This window comes from Mustelus asterias, chromosome 9 (genome assembly GCF_964213995.1).
Source record: "Mustelus asterias chromosome 9, sMusAst1.hap1.1, whole genome shotgun sequence".
In the NCBI taxonomy this organism is placed as follows: Eukaryota; Metazoa; Chordata; class Chondrichthyes; order Carcharhiniformes; family Triakidae; genus Mustelus; species Mustelus asterias.
Window position 1 is genome coordinate 108,744,868 of NC_135809.1, and position 25,845 is coordinate 108,770,712.

A 25,845-nucleotide genomic window follows, 5' to 3' on the forward strand; every position below is an offset into this window, starting at 1 on the left:
GGAGTTTAATTTGTTCCACACAAATTTTCCATTTTAGAGTCCACTAACTTTATGATCATTGCGAGTAGTATATTATAGCCTTGGCGTTCCTCATAAAATTTTCCAAAAAGAAAAAGCCATAAGTGCGTCATGAAGATCCAACTAAAACCCCAGGGCATTCTTTAATCAGAAAATTAGTCTTGCATGCATGTCAGTAGCTTTAATAAATACGAACACATTATTTTCTGATTTACTGAGCTTAATTTTCTTACCATCATTCAAGCATTAGAAACTTAATAGAATGACCTAAGAAAAGGGTAATCCTCCACTTGTGCATAAATTTTCAAGCCAGTAATTTCACGGAGCAAAAACATGCAAGTTAATTACTTTTGTCACATATGGAATGTGGCCCCTAAACACAGTGAACATATTACGTAGTTTCCAAGGTTTGCACAATATATTTCAGCACTCAGTCCAACTTCTAACCACCCAGTCCCCTGCTGCTTTCATAAATTAAAAGGGAAGAGGCCAAAAGCTGAGATCAATTGCTGAAATTAATTAACACACCCATGTCCAATATTGAAAAATGACAGCTCAATGAGATGGTCAGTTGCCACAAAGACTTTTTAAAAATAATGAAAAATGAGTGTGGATATTAAAAACATTAGGAAGCCCTCTCCTAAAGCTTAACAAGTTACAACTAACAATATATGATCAGAGACAATTTTAAATGAGTGTAGAAGTTGGATTCAATTTGAAATTGAACTTGAAGTTTGTGTTCAAAATAGGTGGACACAAAATGAAATGCAGCCTACAACAGAGGTCACAGCTATGCTATGAGCAATGTTTAACTTTGGAGTTGAACATAGATGTGTGCGTTAAGAAAGGCAAGATCGTTTCAATTTCATTAGGTTGAGAGCGCGCTTTGGTATCTGGGAGACTGTATAGGCTCCTGACTGAAAGGCAGGTCTTTGGGTTTGTTGTGTACATTTTTAATGAGGTTTTACAACCTCTAGAATGTTAAAAGGCATGAAGTGAAAGGGGTTAAATATTTAGTGATTGTGGGGAGACAAAAAACAACAAAGTAGAAAAAACTCACCTGGCACCAACAGTTAGATGATACAGACAGAAAGGAAAAAAAAGAGAAATGTGTCTTTGGAGACAGGAATTTTAAACTTTCTGATAAAAGACTACGAGGCTATTGGGATAGTAGTTGACCGAATAGTTAAAGAACTCTCTAATTTGTCAGTTTAGCAGAGGTGCTACTGGAAGATTGTGTTTAGGGAACAGCAGGAGTGCAGTTTCAATATTTTGGGGAGAGACACATGTTGGGTGAAAAGCATTGAATGAATGCTCAGAAATTCACCAGAAGAAAACCATTTGCCACTGTGCCAGTCTCAAGCAAGAAAGCCTTTGTACTAAGCTAATAGTAACCCTTCACTGATTTATGTGCATGTGAAGATATTGTTGGGTTAAATGAAATGTGAATTTGAAGCATCTTCCTGTGCTTGAGATTTTTTCAACTTTTTTGTCTGCTGCGATACAATTCGTGTCTTCTTGTTTAATAAATATATTGTGTGCTAAAAGATCAAGCAGATTTCTGTGAATTTGTTTAGTAACTTTTGTCCATGGTTTCTAAAACAAAAGTTAGGATCCCCAAGCCAGATTTCTCACTCTGGGACCAGTATTATCAGCTGACATCATATCAAGTATACAGAGCCAAAATGTTGCAAGCATTCAAAAACTCATACAAAAATAAATATAAGCAAGTCAAAAAGCAACTTAAAACATGCTTTACGAATAAAATTATTCCTACTGTGAGTACCCCCATTTCCAAAGTGAAAATTCACACATCAATACTGGGAAGCATGAATAAGTGTTTTTGAGCCTCTTACTTTTGCAAGACTTCCTCCTGTCCACAGACTTTCAGTATGTAGCTGCCAATGTCAACCTTATTGAGATCATCATGAGCCCAACACAGAGCTTGCATTATAATAAGCTCTACGTGGGAGCTCACTGTAAAAAAAAAAGTAGAGTTTCAAGATTAGTATGAAACAATTACAAAGGATACAAGAATCACTTGCACTTAATTCACATCAGTAATTTTATACTGGGCAGAATAAACTCTTGGTTTGCTCTCCAGTTTGCAGTGTCAGAGTGATTTTAAACTCAAGTTACAATATTTTTCAAGAAAACCAGAGTTACTGGTACTTTCCTTTTTAAAGGGTGACATGCATACTCAATAAAGCATATTGAACCGGTCTATAATCTATAATCAATATGTGCAATTTCACTCAAAATTCTATAGTTACTGAAACATTCTAAGACATGCAGCTGACTGAGAATCTGCTTAAAGAATATACAAAAATGAAAACCAAACCAGTGTTACATAAAATTACACAGATCATAGATGGAAAAAAAATTACAAGTCCATCCTGGCCAGAGTTCATAAATTATGTTGTAATTAAATTAGTATAATCGAATTGTGATGGCATTTATAGCATTTGACTCTCTCCATCAAATATTTAATCCTTGGTCAACAAATGAGTTTAAAGTTAACAGATAAATCTGCATTTGCAGCACATCGTCAGAAGTAACACCAGTCACTTAAGGTAATTTTGGGAGAAAAGTTAGAGAAAATGACTGAATACACAGCCAGGGGGATGCAATTCAAAGATGCTTTTGAAGGGAGGCAGGGGAGCAAGGCAGAGGACATTTAGAAAACTTACTTCAGGTCAAGCGAGCTGAGGATGCTTAACATTAAAGTGGACTTTGCATTGTTTAACTTGTATAAGAATGCAAAGTCCAACATTGCAAGTGTTCATCCAGGAAAAAGACTAGGATTAATAGTTAGGAGCAGAACTTCTGTTGAAGGCCAAATAATCTGCTTTTAGTCTTGCCAAACATTTCAAAGAAAGTTCATGCACAGCCTGGTGTCAGTTAGCAAGATGGTACTTGGTGTCCAAGATGACAAGAGAGAAGCAATAGAATGATGAATTTGTATACAATTGAAGCTAACTTAATACCTGTGACTATTGAGGGATGGTTTGAAAATACAAGAAAGGAGGCCAATGCAGGAGTTCTTGGAAGGGGAAGGAAAAACTAGTACAGGAAGCAAATAGGCTAGTTGCATTATGGTGAACCAAGGGTGAACTACAGAATGGATTAAGAATGAAAAAATAAAATGTTAAAGGCATCAACTGCACTGAAAACTATGAAGGCCAAGATGGGAAAGTCCAGCATGCAAGTCTAAAAAATTTGACACATTGGGTTTTGCCCATCATACCCAAGCTGTTGCAGTAACAAAGACAAGGGAACTGGCTGCCTCTTCAAAGTGACGACACTTCCAAAAACATTAAAATCAGCTGTCTTGAAGGGCACTATATAATTGCAAGTGCTTCCTTATTTCTATTCACATGAAGTTTGTGACCAACTCACATATCCTATGCCATAAGTGCCTTGAAAAATTTAGAGGGTCGATTTTTTAAAATAATCTATCCTATTTTGGATGTGGTGAGTTACTGAGGCTGTCACATTTTTGGCCAAACATTGGTCTCATTGTCACATAGTTGGCTCTTGACATAATGAGTGAGGCATGCACACTGTTTAAATTGGCAGGACATATATTATGGACTCCAAACACATGTTAGTGACATGTCAACTCGCTATTATATGAATGCAAGTCGACATGTCAATTCATTATATGAACACAAGTAAAAAAACTTCGCCAGGTAATTTTGCAAAATCACATCTAGTTTGGAGGGCAACAATTACAAAGCTGCTGTATATTGTTCTTTGATACTTCAACTAGATCACTCAAATACAATACTCCGATGTGCAACAGTGATAATTGGGTTTCAAATCGAAACAACAAATTTGCTTGAAAAATAAACAAAACATCTACTGAAGATTACCTATAAACAATCTATTGAACCCAGATTCAGGAGGAATTCTTACATTGTTGATTCCAGTAGGTTATCCAAAGAAGACTTTTCCATTCAAAAGAAACACACTGCTAGATATTACAGTTCCTACCGTGAAGCACACATCAGGAAAGTTAATAGTTAGAAGCAATACTGTGTGAACAAGCGTTGAAATCATCAAAACACATTTACTGCAATTTCGTGCAAAAGGAAAACTCCAAAGGCATTGCTGAGCATATAGCAAGTTACATCAAGCGATTAAAAGAAAATGTGACCCAACTGTAGTCATTAGCATTAGGTTGCAAATTGTGAAAATTATACACATTAATGCAAACGTCTTTATTCTATGAATAGTTATGTTCAGTGAATCATGTGAATATTAAGCACTAATAAAATATATCTAACAGCTCCACTCATTGTGAAAGCAAATGAATTGGTGGAAATATAATCCCACGAGTTGTGAATGTAGTTGTAATGCTACTTTACTGGAAACATGATTTCAGATATTACAAGGAGAACTCCAGAGCTTAGACTGAGGGCAACTGAAGGCATGGTCACCCAATGAGAAAGTAAAATCAAATGGCCAGAATTAGGAGGATTACAGATATTGGCGGGTTGTAAGGCTGAAGATTACACAGTAGTTGGGGGAAAGGATACGGAAGGATTTGTAATTAACTATTAACATTTTATAGTCACAGCATTACTTAACCAGAAGTCAATGGAGGCCAATGAGCACAGAGCTGTTTGGGGGGGGGGGGGGGGGGGGGACAGGTCTAATTGCAAATTAGATTACAGGCAGCAAAATCGTGGATGACTTATCGACAGAGAATACAAGCAGCATCACAGAAGCAGCTGTAAATAAGGAAATGGAAGGGAGGGAGGAACTCAGGAAAATTACAACCACTATAGAAATGGTGCTGAACAAATTGTTGGAGCTGCAGGTTGACAAACATCCAAATCCTAATGGACTTCATCCCAAGGTCTTAAAAAAAAAAAGTGGCTAGTGAAGTGGCTGATGCATTGGTCTTAATCTTCCCAAAATCTCTTCATTCAAAAGGGAGATAGATAGAAAGCAGGAAACCACAAGCCAGTTAGTTTAACATGTCATAGGGAAAGTGACAGAGGAGCTATTACTAAATAAGCTATAGCAGGGCACTTGGTTCAGTTCTGCAGCAGGGAGCACAATCAGACAGAGTCAACATGGTTTTGTGAAAAGGACATCATGTTTCACCAACTTATTGGAGTTCCTTGAGAAAGTAGCCTATGCTGTGGATAAAGGAGAACTGGTGGATGCACTGTACTTAGGTTTCCAGAAGATATTTGCTAATGTTCCACATTAAAGACTATTGCGGAAATTAAAAGTTCACGGGATACGGGCAATCAGGAAGCAGACAGTCAACATATATTGGTCTTTTTCAGGTTGGCAAAATGTAACATGGTGTGCCACAGGGATCAGTGCTTGGACCTCAACTGTTTCCTATTTATATTCATGACTTGGATGGATGTGATGGTTGCCAAATTTGCTGATGACACAAAGACAGGTAGGAGAGTAAGTTGTGATGATGACATAATGAGGCTACAAAAAGAAAATAGTTAGTTTGAGAGGGCAAAGTTCTGACAAATTGAGTATAATGCTGGAAAACCTAACATTGTCCAATTTGGCAGGAAGAATAAATTAGAAGCATATTACCTAATTGGTGAGAGATTGCAAAGCTCTGAGGTGCAGTGGTGCCTGGTGTCTTAGTGCATGAAATTGCAAAAGGCTAGTAGGAAGGTACAGCATGTAATAGGGACGGTAGTAATTTGGAGAAAGGAAACAGAGGTGATGGTATTAATACTAAAAAATCTGTGTCACTATGGAAATGTGGATCATAACCTAAAAGTGCAAAAATCACTGAAGTTTAGTTAAAGATTTAGCTTCAAACTCCTGACGTTTAATGGTAAATTAGAGAATCTAATGTTCAGTTGGCTGGTTTGCGATAGAGTGATACCAACAGTATGGTTCAATTACCATACCGACTGAGGTTATTTATGAAGGCCCGCCTTCTCAATCTTGCCCCTCACCCAAGATGTGGCAATCTTCAAGTTAAATCACCACCAGTGAGCTCTCCCCCTCAAAAGGGGAAAGCAGCCTTTGGTCATCTGGGACTATGGCAGCTTTACCTTTACATTAGACCTCTATATCAATAAATTAATAAATTGTATTCTATCTGATTCAGACCAGTGACAAAAACAGAACAGTGGTGGCATCTTGCGTGATTAATTTAATCATAAATTTCTGTTGATCAAAGCACCCATTTCAGGCACATGTTTTATATGTAAAAGCAATATACTACGGATAGTGGGAATCTGAAAGAAAAGCAGAAAATGCTGGAAATAATCAGGCAACATCTGATGAAAGGTCATCAGCTGACACATTAATGCTGTGCCTCTCTCCACAGATTCTGTCAGACTGGCTGAGTAATGTTAACGATATTTCTCTTTCCGTAAATGCTGTCAAACCCAACTACTTCCAGCATTGTGTCTTTATTATATGTCTTGTATACAGTTATGTGCAATATAATGTATTTGATTTACAACATGCATGAGAAACCATGGAGAACAAAGGCACTGTTTGAATTGATGCTTTGAAGTAGCATGAACAGATCTTGACATCATCAGGCTAAAATAGAATGAAACTAAGTGCCATGCAATCATGCACATATAATACTAAATGTAAACTTCACACTGATTACTCAAAAAGTGAGAGATTGCAAATCTCACCATCACAGGTGAATGTGACCGGCTCCCGAAACTCCTCAATTTCTATGGAGACCTTCACACTAGCATTTTCTCCATTCATATCGCGATGAAGCATAACAGGACTCAAAACGTAACCTGGATTGGTGGAGTGGTCACTATATGGAAATGTGGTTCGTAACCTAAAAGTGCAAAAATCACTGAAGTTTAGTTAGTTAAAGATTTAGCGTCAAACTCCTCTGACGTTAAATTTGGAAAGTCCAATATTCTACCCCCTTCTTAGCCAAATTTAATGTTTGAACCCACGTCAATCATAGATTGGACAGCAATTTGAACCACCATGCCGTGCTGGGATATTTACATTTAACTGGACACTGTCTATTGTACATCAGAAGAATTTAATAATGGTTCAATTGTTATGTAACATGCATACCCATCTGAAGTTTTAAAAATCCATCTCCACAGATTACAATTATATTTGTAATGCATCGCAAATGTGATACCACAGAAAAAAGCCATTTCAATTATCCTTACCTTTTAACATTGCAGATTCAGTTAGCACTGAGATAGCAAAATGGTTAACTAATCTTGCTCAGTATGCTACAATTGACTTATCTTCCTGATATTCCACATTCTTGCACATAGTGCTTATATTCCTGAGTTTTAAATAGTGGAATAAACTGGAAATAAGACCTCTTCACAAGCCTGTACAGCAATGAAGTAGAAACTTTATCCTAATTTGTCTTTATAAACATGTCTATGGGCAATTCATACGCATGCACAACTTCAAATACCAAACAATATACAATAATTAACCTTGTATTTATTAAAATTAATGAAGCATCAAAAAAAGTTGGCCATTTCTTACTTAATAAGTTCTTGCCAAAAAGCTGCCACCTCCCTATTTTGTGAATCGATTTGTTCCAGAATATTTTCTTCTTCAACATCATTACTGGTCCCATTTTCACCCTACAATGAAACCACATAATTCCAAATCAAAATTGACAATGCAACACATTAACCACAGTACATAGCAGGGACCAAAACAAGAAACTAGTTGATTTTTCTCAAAGGTTAGATTTTCAGACTAGGTCAAGTAAGTCAGTCAGTTTGCTATTTAAAAATTACTTCTCAAAGCCTGAAAGCTATTGCAATAGAATATTACTGTGGTTTAGTCGTAAAGACGTGTTAGTTGCATATCCCATTTTCACCCTATAATAAAGGCAAATAGTTTTAAACCAAGTTTAGCTCTGGAATGCAATAGACACAGTTAAGCATTGTGCATAGCAGGATGTTCCACACATAAAATAGATAAATATGTTTACATGAAGTATACATGTAAAAAAAAACAATTAATGTTTTGTATACAAGCTCTGCCAAAAACATTGCAAAAGTTCCATGAACCCATGGAGTTTTTTTTAAGACTGCAGTACAAATTACAATTTGGATAGGAATTATAGATGTTTCTGTAATAATTTAACTTTATATCTTAAAGTAGATAGTGTTACAAATGTTCACATACATTTCGCAAGCATCACACTCAATGAAGCATTGTGAAGAATACAAGTCAGACAGCAATCGTAAACACACTAATAACAGTGCTTTGACAGCAAGCAAAAGGAGGTGATTTAATTATCACTCAATTTGCAGTACATTCCTCAAGTGTACACTCAGTGTATTTCGAAGTGGAAAATGACATCATGCATTACACACGCAGGAACCAAAATAAAGCTTTTTAGATTTTTCACATGGGAAAACAAAGTTAAATTCTTATAATAAACCAGGTACATCAGTTAACTTTTTAACATTACATTCCAAAACATTGGGCAGTTTTACAGCAAAATGCTAATGCAGTTTGGTCTCGAAAAACTGATGACACTATAAGGGACAACCTAATTAAAATAACTTGAAATGTACAATAATGCCCTGAATCATTTGCCAAGTATTGAAATGTTTACAATACATCTTACAGGCTTTCCTGTTTCAAAACTATTTCACTGTATGTTACTTCCATTATGCTAAACCCATTTCCAGACATTGCCCTAAACCCCAAAATGTTCTATCCTTCATGAACTGGAGATTGTTCAAAAATTCTGTTGCTCATAATTTAACTTGAACAAAGCCCACTACCTAATGCTCCCATCTACATTGGTTCCCAAGCAAGCAATGACTTGATTTAAAATTCTCATCCTGGTTTTGAAATCTATGGCCTCACCCTTTCTGAACTCTAATCTCCTAGAGGCCCACAACCCTCCAAGATGTCTTTGCTGCTCAAATTTAAGCCCGATGTGCATCCCCAATTTTAATTGCACACCAGTTTATAGCCTTGCCTTCAGGTGTCCAAGCTTCAAGAACACTGGGATGTTTCACTGCATTAAATGCACTACATACAAGTTGTTGCTGTTGAAGAAACATTAAAATCAACCCAGCAGATCAACCACAGTTTTTACCTCTCCATCTTGAGAACATTGTACCTCCACTGCCACCAGTGATCACTGAACATCAGGAGGTAGCAAGACTTCAATAAGTGACAAAACCATTATGAAACAAAAAGCACTGAATACTTTCAATGGAAATTAAAAATAACAGGTTTGAAATTGCAATTACATTTAGTGTTGACAAAGAAATATTTTCCAACTGTTACCACTCATGGAATCATAGAAAGGATACAGAATAGATGGTGGCCATTTGCCCTCGTGTGCCTGTGCCAGTTCCCTGCAAAGAGCAAATCACCCTGTGGCAATCCCCCACCTTTTCTCAGTATCCCCGAAAATCTTCTCTTCAGACAATGAGCCAATTATCTTTTGAAAGCCACGATTGAATCTGCCTCCCCCAGACTCTCCAGATCCGAACCAATTGTTGCATTAAAGTTACTGCCGCATCTTTTGCCAATCGTCTCAAGTCGCTGACATTTTGAACTTGGCACCAGGGAAGCAACACGTTGCAGAAATGCCAGTCCCAAATACAGCTGAGCCAGTTGCGGTGCAACGGGCTTGGCTCTGCCTGCCCTCGTCAGCTCAATACTTGGGAGAGTAGGATTCACTCAGGGGACTCCTGCACTGTGATTTTTTTAACTGGGAGGTTGTCACCCATTCTCACACTGCCTCCAACCATTAAGCTGTGGGCAGCCTCATATATAAACATACCAGCTACAAAGCTCTCAACCTCATGGATGCACTGCAGTGATGCCAGCTTCTGACAATTCTGGTCATCCAGAACACAAGACATGGAGCAGATGTGCACACCAGAGGTCTGACTTATCTTGCCATGACTATATTTATGGGAGTACTAAACTACTACTGAAGTAATCAGCTACATGCCAATGAGCTTCTTCTCCAGCGCTGCCTTTATCATACAAGGGGGTTAAACAGAAATTATTTTACGCAACTCATTATCTGCAACCCTCAAGATTACAATTTACAGTTACATTGAAAGCTTACCAGTATACTCACTGTAGCATGTTTTCTGTTTCTACATATTTTCTGTGGGTTACAAAGGCACTCTCATGTCACTTACTGGATTTCGCTCATTTTTGATTTGGCTCCTGCCCTTTTATATTCTGCCTCCAATCTCCCTAGAATCTAGAATCTCTGCTCCTTCTTAAATTGTGCTCCTCTTGATGAGTGTTTCCATCAGCCATCATTCACACTGGCCCATTCCTGGCTGCCTTCAAGTATCAAAGGTTTCTCAAGTCACAAATGGCTTGATCTACACATGCTAAACTTCCCTCTGTTGGCTGGCTTGAAGAGCCGCCATTTTCTACTGCCTGTTAGTTCACCTGTCTACTTTTCCCAACAGTCAGAAACAGACACCTGATTTATACACAGGCTACAATGAGCCTAGTGGTCATTTACACAACGAGCAACAGGGAACAAGTCCACATCAAAACTGACGTGTAGTTTAATAGTGGGTTTAAAACATTGTGGCTCTTCTGAGGAGAGGTTAAGTATAGCTAAGATTGCCTATTTAGTAGTGAGTTTAGATAAGGGACACAACTCCAATAATGAAAACCTACTTTTGTAACAAAGAGCAGTTAGCACATTCACTTTTCACAAGAGGAAACCAGCCTTGGTTGGTCATTTGTGCTTCATCATTTCCTACTTAAAACGATAAAATTTCCCGTGTTCGGGAAACTGTTGGCATAAGAATTGTTAGTAGTGCAAGTCGCCATAACATACAAAAACCTCAGACCAAAAAGTAACTGTGCAAGTAACTGTTACAGAAAAGACAGGACAAAACTTCTGACTTTTAACAGTAACAATATATTTTTAAAATTCACATCATGGAGGTTTATATTCATATGCGAGGAACATAGCTGAGAAATGGCCTCTTCCTGACACATACAGTTAATTTTTAAACTTAAAAAAGAGCACTTGCTTTGAGTTTCTTCCTTTCCTTTGGACTTTTCAGGAAGCACGCCATGTCCCCAGGGCTGAACAAACATTGCTGGGGGTGACAAAGTAACAGCCTAGAACAATTAGGCTTCTTGTTTATTTAATTTTAGATGGTTGGAGCTAGGGAAGGAGTGGAGAGAAAGATGTGCCAGCTCACTGCTTAGTATAGCTGGTCTTCTATAGTGTGAATATGGTGTTCTATTTTATATAAACATGTACAAGGGCACAAATTGGCAAATCCCAACATTCCCATTTGTGAAAGAAACTAGGTTCCAATCCAATGCCAGGCCAATTATTCGTACAAGTAATTACAGTTAAATAGACTGTTGTATCCAATAGCCTTAAAAGACACATTAAATAATTGCATATTAACATGTTTTTCTTATTCTCAGGAAACGAAGTATTCACAAAGGTTTTAAAACAGGGACAATTGGTGGATATCCTTATATATTCTGGTCACTGCAATCAAGGCTTCCTTTTCTTCCCATACAGATTGTGTTGGAGGTTTGACCGAAAGTGATGCTTACATGAGAAGAGTTTCAGTTGTCAACTGATTTCATGTAAAATAAAAATTGAACGTCATGTGTAAGCTGCCCATTCAGTTTAAGCACTTGTTCAGGTGCCACACTCGTACAATTTTACCTGGTTTGGACCCAGTTATACAGCATGGGATGCTGTGCTGAGGTGAAGTATTTCTCATCAAAACATAAAAGGTAACAAATAAAATCAATTCATCAGAAGAGGCTAAACCTAGACCATAATGCCCAATAACCTGCATAATTGGTAATTATGTATTAGGTCCCAAGTAGGATTACATTAACATTGCAATGAAGCTACTGTGAAAATCCCCTAGTTTCTACACTCCAGCACCTGTTTGGGTAACGAGGGAGAATTTAGCATGGCCAATGCACCTGACCAACATGTCTTTCAGACTGTGGGAGGAAACCGGAACATCCAGAGGAAACGCACGCAGACATGGGGAGACTGTGCAGAGACTGAGCAGACTCTGCACTGTCACCCAAGCCAGGAATCAAACTGCGCCACCTAAGGCATGACGCATAGGGATTTTACATACAAGCTACAAAGTGATTTTTTTAAAAAAAAAGTGCAAATAGAAATTGGAAAAAAATATGGATGGTGGAAAATTCCAATAGGTTCCTCGGGTTCTAAATGCAAGACTGTTCAAAGAGATAGGAATTGGTGTCAATGTGAGCAATTTTACTGCCTTTTAAAGTGTGCAGATCTGGTCTCCATTACAACCCATCATGTAATGTATAGTCAGAATTCAATAAACTCAGACGCAAGAGAGATTTCTTTCCGAGATGGGAGGTAGACCAGAGTGGATATTTACTCTAAAAGCTGTCTCGTGCTATGTTTATTAAGCTGGTAGTGTGTCTGATTTCGACACTAGACGGCACAAAAAGAAGAAAAGTTCCATTTTGCAGCTTTAACAATTACATTTATAAGGTTTAAAAACTTGCCTGGTGAAAAACAACTTTAAAATTCCCGTCTCACAGCTCTGGACAATTCGCAACATATTTAATATCTCAACTCATTAGGGAATCAGATCTTCGTTGAACCATATATTGTTTTGATGGTGTCTACTTCAGTGTCACCCAAAGAGGGAAAAATAAAACAGCTGGTTGCTGCTCTGGAATGTTAAGAATGGTAATGACGGGAAATTAGACACTTTTGGATTGAAAAAAATCTAAAAAACAATTCAGTTGCCGGGAACAACTCAAAGTGCATTTCTCATGGTATTTTCCTGGGGAGTTTGAAGCTAACTCAAGCAGTTTTAACAAAACAGGAAATGTGCCCTTGCTGAACAAGAACTCAGATTTGTTGAAAGGAAAGCTTGTCGACTACAATGTGTGGATCATTAGTCAGGAAATGCTGAAGCCATGTCTCATCCCTGGTTGGATCACATTAGAAAATGTAAGAGATCACAGGTAAAGAATGCAAACCTATCCTTTCAATCCACCAAAAACTTAGCCCTACCAAGCAACAAAAGCCATATTTTGTGATGTTGAACTGCTTCTCTGCCCAATTCAGGCCTCCCCCCAACTGTAACATGACAAATCCAGAAACACGACAACTGTATGCTTAAGCCAGAAACAATTTTTTTTTAAACAACTGAATCATAAATCTCCTGGATCAGGATAAGCTTGTGTTGACTTAAAGCCAAATCACCTTACAAGCTGGCATTTCCTGCTGTGAAGGTATGCATGGCCTCTCAGTTACATTGGAGCCACATTTGTGTATAAATGTCTGATATGCAAGTCTCGAGCAGAGACAAAAGAATGGAACTGGAGGAATGCCAGCTCATGGCTGCAAGAGATGGAAAGTTTGGTGTTCACAACATTCATTCACATTGTTAGTGGTAGGACAGATGCTGATGACAACAGTCTGCTCTTTCCAAGTGTGCCTTCTTTCCCATACTGTCACAGAGAGCGAGTGGCTGAAAGTCAAACATCACTTAGAAAAAATGCATTAAAAAGTTACCCTAAGTCACTTCTGTAATGCTTCTAGCAGCAATTTCGACCACAGCACTTCGAGAGGCCTGTGAGTAGATTGTCAGCGTACTTTCAAGGCTAGGGGTAAGCCATATATTATGCATGATGCGAGATGATTTTGAAAGAAAGACATTTGATTATGGAAATAAAACACAAATGTTTTTTCTTCAACTTCATTCCAAAAGTTGAAACCACTTAATAAACCCCTACATGGTTTCAGTTATAAAGAGGAACATAGATAAAGAACAGCCATAAACCAGTACAAGATTGGACATCTTGAACGTGATGGTGGCAAAAACATGGTGGGGGGGGGGGGGGGGGGGGAAGAAAAACAAAAGATAACACAATACGCAGCATGCTTAGAAAATCTGAAATAACCATACCCCTTTCTATACACTGGTTGAAGTAGATTAATGCAAATTATTTAGGTTGTTCATGTTCCCAAATATAGGGAATATAATTTCTGATACTAGTCACCACAGAGAATTGATTCTGTGTGAGCACAGAGTGAAAGCAGAACTGAGTAGCTTGGTAAGAATACTAAAGTCTGAAATTTAGTGCAAGTGGGAGGGGAAGAGAGCGCTCCAGCAGCTTCGGTGAGTTCTTCTCTTAAGCTAGGAAACTGCAAGTTGCTACGACTTTATCAGGTTAATAACTTAACTAGATATTTTGTTTTTGTATTAAAGCAAATAGCATGCTTGGTTTTGTCACAAAGGGATTGGGATTATACAGCATGAATTTTCAAAGAGGTGTGCAGACTCTGATGAGCTTCCAAAATGATGGGCTGAACCCAGACGTGAAGTCTTGGCCACATTTCTGACAGATCCAATGTTTAGTGTTAATGTTTTCCCTCACACATAAAGGAAACTAAACTTAGCACCGCCTTTTGAACTCAGTGCTGAGTACAAACAAACCCATTTTGGGTGTTGCAAGGGACTTAAACCTGCAGTATAGGAGTCACAAATTTATGGAATAAATGCAAAGTTGCTTGAAGGACAGATAAGGTCTGCAGAACTGTCAAGATGTGACGTTATTAGACTCCCTAGCTTTTAAAACTGAAAAGAAACAATTGAAGATGTCAGCAAGAGTTGAACTCTGTTCCAGTATTTTTAATAGCAGTTTGTTGACATTTCCCCAAAGGGTTCTTTATGAATGCTTAGCTGGTTTCCAAAACGATAGGCGGCATAGTGGTTAACACTGCTGCCCCTCAGTGCCAGAGCCCTGGGTTTGATTCCAGGTGGGTGACTCCGTGGATTCTCCCAGTGTCTGTGGGATTCCTCAAGTGCTCCGGCTTTCTCCCACACTCCAAAGATATGAAGGTTAGGTGGATTAGCCACGTGGCGTTACAGGGATAGGGCAGAGGGGAGGTCCTTAGTGGGTGCTCTTTCCGAGAGTCAGTGCAGACTTAATGGGCCAGATGGCCTCTTTCTGCACTGTAGGGATTCTATAGCCAGGGAGGGTTCTGATAAAGAGGCCGTGAAAGAATTGGCTGTCTTTGATGTGGGCTAGGAATGGAAGTTTCCCCATTCTTATAGGAGAGTTAAAAAGTATGGAATTGACTTTCATGAATTGTATGCTTTCCTAAACCATCTAGTCTACAGAATGAAATTATAGAACCTTATTTCTTCTCCAAATGGCTCCTAGAGGTTTGCTCAGGGTGGATACTGGATAAGTTGGCATGGGGATATTAAGGTCATGGATGTCAGGTGGGGTGAGGGCTAGGAGGCCTAGAATCTGATAACACAACTGGGACAAGTTTCTAGAGAACCAGGGCTCAACATTCAGCCGCTGTAGTCCCCTGTGTTCTGCTTCTGTAGTCAGTGGCCAGACCAACTGTCACCCACATCTCCCATCTCAGGGAAAAGACTGACATTGAGGGGCCTCTTTCGTCATACCCCACAACCCCCAATTGAAGAGCATTTGAGCAGACTAGGCCCTGGAGTTTAGATTAAATAAAATGTGATCTAATTGAGACATGTCATTTTACCCTGTCAATCCCTTTAAGAATTTACTTGGGGGCCTGGGGGGGGGGGGGGGGGGGGGTGCAGCTTCTTCCCTGTTGCCATCAGACTTTTGAATGGACCCACCTTATATCAAGTTGATCTTTCTCTACACCCTAGCTCTGACTGTAATACATACATTGCCTTTCCTTCTCTATATTCGAAACGATTTGTCTATACAGTGCGAGAGAAACAATACTTTTCACTGTATACTAATAATGTGACAATAATAAATCAAAATACCGTTCACGTTCACAGAGTGGTCAAATTTGCTCATCAGTTAATAGACAAAAAAAAAGTGAAGTACTACAAGATACAGCGAGTGTTTCGGTCACATACCTGGGAAGTTTTGGTGTTCAGTCCTTGCATTCTGTCAGAAAGCTGTGAACTTGTGGACCGTAAATTAAGAGATAAACTACGTGCAACTCCAGTGGTAGATTTCCCACTCGGCTGCTTCAATGATCCCGCTTCAGTCTTCGCATCAGGTTGGCTGCTTTCTGATGGATTCTGTTTTTGCAGCACCTGCTCCCAAGGATCCCCAGCCACAGTCCCTGCATCTACTTTCTGCTCCATCTCGACTTCACTTGGAGAGAGCTCCAGGTTCTCGATCCTCGCTTTGTTGAGTGGATCAAGGTCCAACCAGTCAAATTTGCTGACATCATTTGAGTTTTCACACACTGGCAGCTTAGGAACCATTGTATTGGCCGATTCCAAATCATTGCTCGACTTACTATTTTTTAAGTATTCTGATGTGCTGGCTATTTTATCATAAAGTTTTGCAAGCTCAGGTGTGACCGCTGAATAAGCAGGTAGGACTCCTGCAGTGTGCACAGGTGCAGCAGGCTGGAGTGGGAAGGGCATGTACTGATGTGCACCAAGGCCAACAAAAACAGGCTCTGACGGTCGGAATGAAGACTGTCCAGGACCAAAGCCATTCTGAAATGGATCAGGCTGTTTAGGGTACGTCACTTGTGCTGCATGGTAACTCGCTGTTTGGACTATAGGCCTCTGTAATCCACCTGTCCACTGACCCCCAGAGAATGGCGCTTGATTGTAAAACTGGCTGGAGAACGATGGGCTTACAAGAGGAGTATTTGGTAACGTGTGGGGTCGGGTTATTTTTTTAGGACCAAAGTTTTTGTCCAACAGCAACTTTTCCAGCTCAGCTGAAGTTAGTTTCTCTATATCCAGGTCAGACAGAGCATCAGCAGCTTGTTTCTTTGAGCTTTCTGCCTCTGGGAAGTGAATGAGATCATACTCCTGGATAGTACTTGGAGATTTCTGGCACACACTGCTAGCAGACCTCAATGCATGATCTTCTTTTAGACTTTGGCTTCTCTCCTTCTGCAACTTAGCCAAGGCTTCAGCCTCCATTTGCAGAGCTTCTTCTTTGCCAACAGCTCGCTTCCCAGAGTGGCCCATTGTGGCAGGCTGCTTGAACCCATTTCTACTGGATATCTGGGCCATGCCTTTAACTGGTAGATTCCCATTTATCAGAGCAAGTCCAAGAGTTCTTGGCTGGGAAGTCCCCAGGAATCAGAATCTAGTGCCCTAAAAATGGAATTATAGAGAGAAAACAATTAGAAATACTATCCATGCACTCAGCATTGTAGCAACACACCTCTCCTACACTACAAATTACAGTTAACTAATTTAACAATCACTTTAATACCAGGTTAGTTTTGCAACTTGAGGGTTAGATTTATAAATGAAAAAAGTTGCTTGTTACATGCCAGATTATGAAGGGCGAGTCTAGCTCTGGCGATAACCTTCATTTAACAACCTGGTGTTAGCTACGAACATACTAATTTACAGAAACATCTCAGTCCCAAACCTTCCCATCTTCCTGGTTTTTGAGGAAGGAAATGCAAATTTGTATCCAAGCTTCCCTTTAAAAGTTCCCTACTTCATGTTTCATTCAAAACATCTGTGCGTTAATGAAGATCGGGAACAATTACATTTTAAAATATGCATGTATTTGTGAACTGCTAAGAAAATAGACTTTAAGCCAAAGGCTGGTGAATGGATGGACATGCCCACATTAAGTTTTATCTGACACAAATATCATGACACATTTTGGTGGGAAGAACCAGGAGAGGCAATGCAAGATAAAAATTGCAATTCTAAACGGGGTGCAAGGCCACAGAGACCTTGGGTTACATGCCCACAAATTATTGATGGTGGCAAGAAAGACAGAATATGAGGTAATGCATTTTGGAAGGTCTAATACAGATAGGAAATATACAGTAAATGGCAGAACCCTTAGGAGCATTGATAGGCAAAGGGATCTGGGTGTACAGGTACACAGGTCACTGAAAGTGGCAATGCAGGTGGAGAAGATAGTCAAGAAGGCATACAGCATGCTTGCCTTCATCGGCCGGGGACTGAGTTTAAAAATTGGCAAGTCCACAGAAGGCAAAGAGTGGTTGTAGATGGGTCTTTTTCAGCATGGAGGTCAGTCACCAGTGGAGTGCCCCAGGGATCTGTTCTGGGACCCTTGCTCTTTGTGATTTTTATAAATGACCTGGATGAGGAAGTGGAAGGATGGGTTGGCAAGTTTGCTGATGACACAAAGGTTGGTGAGGTTGTGGATAGTGTAGAGGGATGTCAGCAGTTGCAACGAGACATAGATAAGATGCAGGACTGGGTGGAGAAGTGGCAGATGGACTTCAACCCAGATAAGTGTGTGGTGTTTCATTTTGGCAGGTCGAATAGGATGAAAGAATATAATATTAAGGGTAAGACGCTTGGCAGTGTGGAAGATCAGAAGGATCTTGGAGTCCGGGTTCATAGGACGCTCAAAGTAGCGTCACAGGTAGAGGCTGTGGTTAAGGCGGCATATGGAATGCTGGCTTCATCAATAGAGGAATTGAGTTTAGAAATCGGGAGATAATGCTGCAGCTGTATAGGACCCTGATCAGACCCCACCTGGAGTACTGTGCCCAGTTCTGGTCACCTCATTACAGAAAGGATGTGGAAGCCATAGAAAGGGTGCAGAGGAGATTTACAAGGATGTTAGAAACATAGAAAACTACAGAACAAAACAGGCCCTTCGGCCCCACAAGTTGTGCCGAACATATCCCTACCTTCTCGGCCTATCTATAACCCTCCATCCTATTAAGTCCCATGTACTCATCCAGGAGTTTCTTAAAAGACCCTATTGAGTTTGCCTCCACCACCACTGACGGCAGCCGATTCCACTCGCCCACCACCCTGTGTGTGAAATACTTCCCCCTAACACTTCCCCTGTACCTACACCCCAGCACCTTGAACCCGTGTCCTCTCGTAGCAGCCATTTCCACCCTGGGAAAAAGCCTCCGAGAGTCCACCCGATCTATGCCTCTCAACATCTTATATACCTCTATTAGGTCTCCTCTCATCCTACGTCTCTCCAAGGAGAAAAGACCGAGCTCCCTCAGCCTATCCTCATAAGGCAACTTCCTTGTAAATCACCTCTGCACCCTTTCAATCTTTTCCACATCCTTCCTGTAAGGAGGCGACCAAAATTGAGCACAGTACTCCAAGTGGGGTCTGACGAGGGTCTTGTATAGCTGCACCATTATCCCCGGACTCCTAAACTCAATCCCTCGATTGATAAAGGCCAGCACACCATACACCTTCTTAACCACCTCCACCTGCGGGGCCGATTTTAGAGTCCTATGGACCCGGACCCCAAGGTCCTTCTGATCCTCTACAGTACTAAGAGTCTTTCCCTTTATATTGTACTCCTTCATCCCATTTGACCTGCCAAAATGGACCACTACGCATTTATCTGGGTTGAAGTCCATCTGCCACTTCTCCGCCCAGTCTTGCATCCTATCTATGTCCCTCTGTAACTTCTGACATCCCTCCAGACTATCCACAGCCTCACCAACCTTCGTGTCGTCAGCAAACTTACCAACCCATCCCTCCACTTCCTCATCCAGGTCATTTATGAAAATGACAAACAGCAAGGGTCCCAGAACAGATCCCTGGGGCACACCACTGGTGACCGACCTCCATTTAGAAAAAGAAAGACCCATCTATACACACACTCTGCCTCCTTTGGGCAAGCCAGTTCTGGATCCACAGGGCAGCAGCCCCTTGGATCCCATGCCCTCTCACTTTTTCTAGAAGCCTTGCATGGGGGACCTTATCGAACGCCTTGCTAAAATCCATATAAACCACATCTACCGCTTTCCCTTTGTCAATGTGTTTAGTCACATTTTTGAAGAACTCCACCAGGCTCGTAAAGCACGATCTGCCTTTGATAAAGTTATGCTGAGTATTCTTGAGCATACTAAACCTTTCCAAATGCTCATAAATCTTGTCTCTCAGGATCTTCTCCATCAGCTTACCAACCACTGAGGTTAGACTCACCGGTCGGTAATTTCCTGGGCTATCCCTATTCCCCTTCTTGAAAATAGGAACCACATCCGCAATCCTCCGGCACCTCTCCTGTCTTCATTAACGACGCAAAGATCATCGCCAGAGGCTCTGCAATCTCTTCCCTCGTTTCCCACAGTAACCTGGGGTACATCCCATCCGGACCTGGCGACTTATCTATCTTGATGCCATTCAAAGATTCCAGCACAACCTCTTTGTTAAAGTCCACTGTTGCCTGGATTAGGTGGCATGCCTTATGAGGATAGGTTGAGAGAGCTAGGTCTTTTCTCCATGGAGAGGCGAAGGATGAGAGGTGACCTGATAGAGGTGTATAAGATGTTGAGAGGTATTGATAGAGTGGATTCTCAGAGGCTTTTACCCAGGGCTGAAATGGTTGCCACAAGAGGTCACAGGTTTAGGGTGCTGGGGAGTAGGTACAGAGGAGATGTTAAGAGTAAGTTTTTCACTGAGGGTGGTGGGTGCGTGGAATTGGCTGCCGGTAGTGGGTGGTGGAGGCGGATTCAATAGGGTCTTTTAATAGACTTTTGGATAAGTTCATGGAAGTTAGTAAGATAGAGGGTTATCGGTAAGCCTAGTAGGTAGGGACATGTTCGGCGCAACTTGTGGGCCGAAGGGCCTGTTCGTGCTGTAGCTTTTCTATGTTCTATGTTCTAAGTCATGTTGACGCTTTATAGAACCTTAATGAGGCCGCACTTGGAATATAGCATTCAATTCTGGTCGCCACACTACCAGAAGGATGTGGAGGCTGTGGAGAGGGCACAGAAAAGATTTACCAGGATATTGCCTGGTATGGAGGGCATTAGCTATGGAGGAGAGGTTGGAGAAATTTGGTTTGTTCTCACTGGAGCGACAGAGGTTGAGGGGAGATCTGATAGAAGTCTACAAGATTATGAGAGGCATGGACAGAGTGGATAGTCAGAAGCTTTTTCCCAGGGTGGAAGAGTCAATTACTAGGGGGCATAGGTTTAAGGTGCGAGGGGCAAGTTTTAAAAGACACTTTTGAGGCAGATTTTTTACAGAGTTTTGGGTTCTGGAACTCGTTGCCGGGGGAGGTAGTGGAAGCAGATACGGTAGTGACTTTTAAGGGGCGTCTTGACAAGTACATGAATGAGATGGGAATAGAGGGATATGGTCCCTGGAAGCATAGGGGGTTTTAGTCAAGTCAGGCAGCATGGTCGGTGCAGGCTTGGAGGGCCGAAGGGCCTGTTCCTGTGCTGTAATTTTCTTTGTTCTTTATATGGTAGGTTACATGACTGAGGTACTGAAATCACTATGTAAGCACAAGATAAAGTATACTTGAACTCAAATTAACAGTGACAAAAATGGGTCTATGTATCAGTGTTTCCTCAGGGGAAGGCCACAAGTTTGAGATTTTACAGCTTTTTGAGGGAAATATTGGTCCCTTATCAGCTAATGTCCCACACAGAAAACTTAAACTGAAGATGTTAAGACTTCAACCATTGCTCTCAGGCAAGTCAGGTGACATGATGTCATTTGTGAACAAAGATAAACCAGGTAACTCAAGTCCAATGCACATTGCTATCAGTTGATCAAACCCAATGACAGCAAAATCCAGGAAGTCTTGACATTGATTATTCTGCGTAAGCTTGAAGGCCAACCCATGATTTGACAGATGCTGATGCCTTCCCTCCTAATATGGAGGTCACCCTCGAGAAGCAGACCACGCAAAATATCTGATGCTTCCAAATGTGGAAAAAGGCCTTTTGGCAGGTATTGTCCTGGATTAGTCACATTTTGAGTTAGTTGCACTGTCGGGCTGTACAGATTTACTGTAGTAACTTTTGGGATGAAGAATGCATCAGTCATGTTTCAGCAGCTGGTGGATTCTGCTCCAGAGACTGAGCATTTACACGCTGGCAAAATTGGGTGTACACAAATAAAAGTATTTCAGACAAGGGATTTACACCTCATCAACAGCAGAGATTTAAGGCCAAGATCCCCAAACATTCTCCTGAGACATCATCGATTGCTGCAGGTGGGATTTTGCTGAGTGTTAAATAGCTGTTGTGTTTAGTTACTTATCTAGATATATTTTAAAAGTAAGCATTGAAACTGCTCTGAAAGAACCATGTGAAATTGAAACATTTCTTCGATCAGATGTTCTCAATAATGGCATTTCAGAAGGTGCTAACTTCCATAATTAGGAACATACAAAATGAAAACAAAATTGTAAACACAACCATTCACACAGTACTTATACCCAGCAACACAAAGTTCGGGGTCAATGAATGAATGGTGTTTACTATGTGTGGACTAAAGGCCATAAAGACCCATTAGCAGTTTTGGCCTTATGAGGTCTGTAATCATTCCCCATAGAATGCAGCTAATTTATAGATTTTTTGAAGTTGCATTAAACACAGCATTTTGGCTAGGATGCTAGCTATTTAAGAAAAAAAATTCTATTGAAAATAAAACAGCTAGTGTAGATAAAACATATCTAGAATCACAAAGTGGGTGCAGAAGATGATCATTCTGATGGACACAATCAAATCTGCAACTGTACATAATTTCTCATGAAGTTTTTGCACGAAACAGTGATAACGGAGAGAGAATTGCCACAGTTATGAAAGCACCTCTTGTTGTGGCCTCAAAACTACTGCATTAATTTAAATAAGGCTTTAAACATTGACCACACTATTGATAGCTTGGCACAGTTGGTAGCACTTTCACCCGAGTTAAAAGGTAGAGGCCCCAGGTCCACTTCAAGCCTAATCTAGCCCAACAAGCCAAAGCAGTTCTAACCCACTAGGCCAATGGCATCAAAAAAATTTTTAAATCTTTAGTTTGTTCCAAGGTTTTTTCAGCATTCCCTAACGGAACAAAAGAATAGATAACCAGTTTTCATTTTGTTGCTATTCAAAAATGAAGCAATCCCACAGTTGAGAGAAACAGATTCTTTAACTGACTGAAGATGAAATGAGGGCACGTAGATGCAAGATTTAAGACAGAAGAGGACACCTTTTTTATTGAATGAGAGAGCAATGAGGGTTTGGATTGTATTATGAGAGTTGATGATTGAAATTAATTTTAGCAGCAACTAGTTAGTTAAAACAGGAAATTAAAATAAAAAGCAAATAGCTAAGACATGAATGTTGGTTCTTATTGCAAAGGGGACAGAGTTTAAAAGTAGGGAAGCTTCATTACAAATGTATGGAGCATTGCTGGGACCAATCCTGGTGCACTGCAGACAGTTTTGGTCTCTTTACTTAAGGATTTACTTTCATTGTAGGCTGTTCAGAAATGGTTCATTTGGGTGATTCCTGGGATGAAGGGGTTGTCTTACAAGGAAAGCTTAAGCTTTTGGCCCTATACTCATCTAGTGTTTAGAAGTACAAGAGGGGATCTAATTCCATTTACCATTCTGAGGGGCTTGACAAGAGTTCATTGGCGAGTTTATTGATTTAGTTCACAGTCAACAATGCACCACACCACAAGTGTCCCAGATATTTCCATTTATAGGTGCATCAGTTCTACAACACAATTGCCATTAAACTGTAACAATGTAACACCAAGTCATCAACACACACTTCTGCTACTGTGCATCAGTGGTGGAGGGGGTGAATGTTTAAGTTAGAAGATAGAGCGCAGATCAAGCTTCAGAGTATTTTTGGAACCAGACTCATCCAGGCAAGTGAAGAGTATTCCATCATACATCCGACTCCTGTCTTGTAGATGGTGGACGGGCTTTGGGGAGGCGGGAGACCAATCACCTGCCAGAGGATTCTGAGACTCCCACCTGCTCTTGTAGTCAGTGTTTAGACATCTGCCAACCACACACTCAAGGACAATTAGGGATGGGCTGAACTTCAAATTAAGCTTGCTTTTTTTGGGCTTCAAGCTATGAGAAAGCTTCGAAAAGATTTTTAAATATTGTATTTTAAATGTTATATCTTGGGGTGAGGGGGAGGGGGGGGGGGAGGAGAAATGCGTTGGGATAGAGGGGCAGAAGCAATATCCTTTTGTCTATCCCATTAATATTTGATCAAGATGTCTCCATATCAAAATCTCAATAATTTAAAAAGTAAAATCAAGCTTAAAAGTCAGTCCCAATAGCCGAACACTCATTTGCAGAGAAGCACTTAGAACTGAGCAATTATAGGCCAACTGAACTATACCAAATTTTAAAAAATGGCTGTCAGCACTAACACTTATCTTTTTAAAAATCCTTGTGTATTATGAACAAATCTGATAAACTCTCTTTTCTGAGCCACATTAAATTTCTAAGCTTCAGTAAGCATACTGATCTCATCAATTATAATGATTAATAATAAATGTACCCAAGGTGGGCTCACACATCCAGAGTGTAAAAGGTAAATGCAGTATTTATTTATTTAGATTAAAATCTCAAACAAGGACAGTCTGCATCAAGCAGATTTCTTTTTGAAAATTGAAGATTCTCCAATTCTGATATTTGCTATGACAGAAATTCTTACATTCACACGACTTTTACAATAGCTGTTTTTTAAATTTTCAAGTTATTTCATATTAAATATAAATAGAGCTACAAGGGAGGGTGGGATAGAGGACATTGGCTTACATCCGAATTTGGAAATCAAAATCAGAATTCACGTGGGACACCATGATTGCTATTCACAACTTGGGAGCAGAATGAAAGGCAAAGTTATTAAATGTGACCCAGTTTTCTAACACAAAGGGTTGTTCAAACGCAAGTCAACGTGGTTTGTAGGGTAACGATAGATCAGTTCATTCTGCATCTATTTGTGCAATTGCTGAAACATCAGCAAATTAAGCAAACAGTAAAGAAAGACTTGCATTTGTAACACCTTAATGATCAGAGCAGAACAAACAGTTTCGTAATGACCAGATCACCTGTTTGTGAGCTTGATCAAGGGATGATAAATCACCTCCCAGCCTCTCTCCTCTTCTTTGAAATAGTGCCATATATTCTTTAACAACCACCTGAGATAGCAGGTGAAGCCTCGGTTTAACATCTTGTCCAAAAGATGCCACCTCTGACAGTGCAGCAGTCCGTCAGTACAGCACTGGAATGGCAACCTAGATTGCTTGCTCAAGGATAAACCTTCTGATTCAGAGGAAAGGGCGTCACCAACAGAGGCATAAAAGACAATGAAATGATTCTACCAGATGTTAAGAATTTGAAAAGTCAAGTCACTGCCCTGCCACCTCCAGTATTGAAACGCACAACTAGAGAACCAATAAGTACATCTTGCTTTTCCCCGATTGTTAGAGACATAGGAACTGGAGACAGAAAGGTTTAACACTGGGAGTTAGAAGTTGAGTGCTGACAAGTGTTGCTTGAAAATCTGCAACTAAGTAAACAGTTAAAAAATAGCTTTCTATTGAAACTATTTTTTGCTCTTACTGGGGTACGCAGATGGCACAAATCAATTAAGTGTTTACTTCAATATTAATTCACTTTTCTCCTTTCTGAAACCACTTAAAAATAAAACCAACATTTTGAATATTTAAATCTTTTGTTCTCACTGCCAGTCTCTGGATGGCTAGACTATTTTTATTGCAAAAGTGGAACGCACCAGGACTATGGTCGGGACATGCTATAAATAGTTCCATGTCGCAATAAATACACTCCAATCAGATCTTTTTCTGATATTGTCCATCGAGATCAATGTTGCTCATAAGCACAGCATTTATTGCCTATCCCTAGATGGTGAGGAACATTGATGAACTGCCCTTTTGAAGCTGCTCATTACAACAGATTCTAGCCTCACGGTCTTTTGGGGGGAGGGAAGAGGAAAGAGAACATTTCCCCATTTCACTATCCTTTGAATGAAGAAGTGCTTTCTGGTGTCACTCTTGAACAGCCCAGCTCTACTTTCTGCAATCTCCACTAGAGAAAATAGTTCAAATCTACCCTAGACTACGTTAATCATCTTAAACAATTAGATCC

The 25,845-nt window shown here is 40.1% G+C and overlaps 1 protein-coding gene across 1 annotated transcript in view; it reads right to left on the reverse strand.

Annotated features, from left to right (window-relative positions):
• pik3c2a (phosphatidylinositol-4-phosphate 3-kinase, catalytic subunit type 2 alpha) overlaps positions 1-25,845 on the reverse strand; it is a 120,788-nt gene that overhangs the window by 67,926 nt on the left and 27,017 nt on the right. Inside the window, exons 2-5 of the mRNA XM_078220761.1 lie at positions 15,888-17,099; positions 7,510-7,610; positions 6,666-6,823; positions 1,875-1,995 (exon numbers count right to left, since the gene is read on the reverse strand). Coding sequence (XP_078076887.1) covers positions 1,875-1,995; positions 6,666-6,823; positions 7,510-7,610; positions 15,888-17,015 — 1,508 coding nt within the window. The 5' untranslated portion in view covers positions 17,016-17,099. The remainder of the gene's footprint in view (positions 1-1,874; positions 1,996-6,665; positions 6,824-7,509; positions 7,611-15,887; positions 17,100-25,845) is intronic.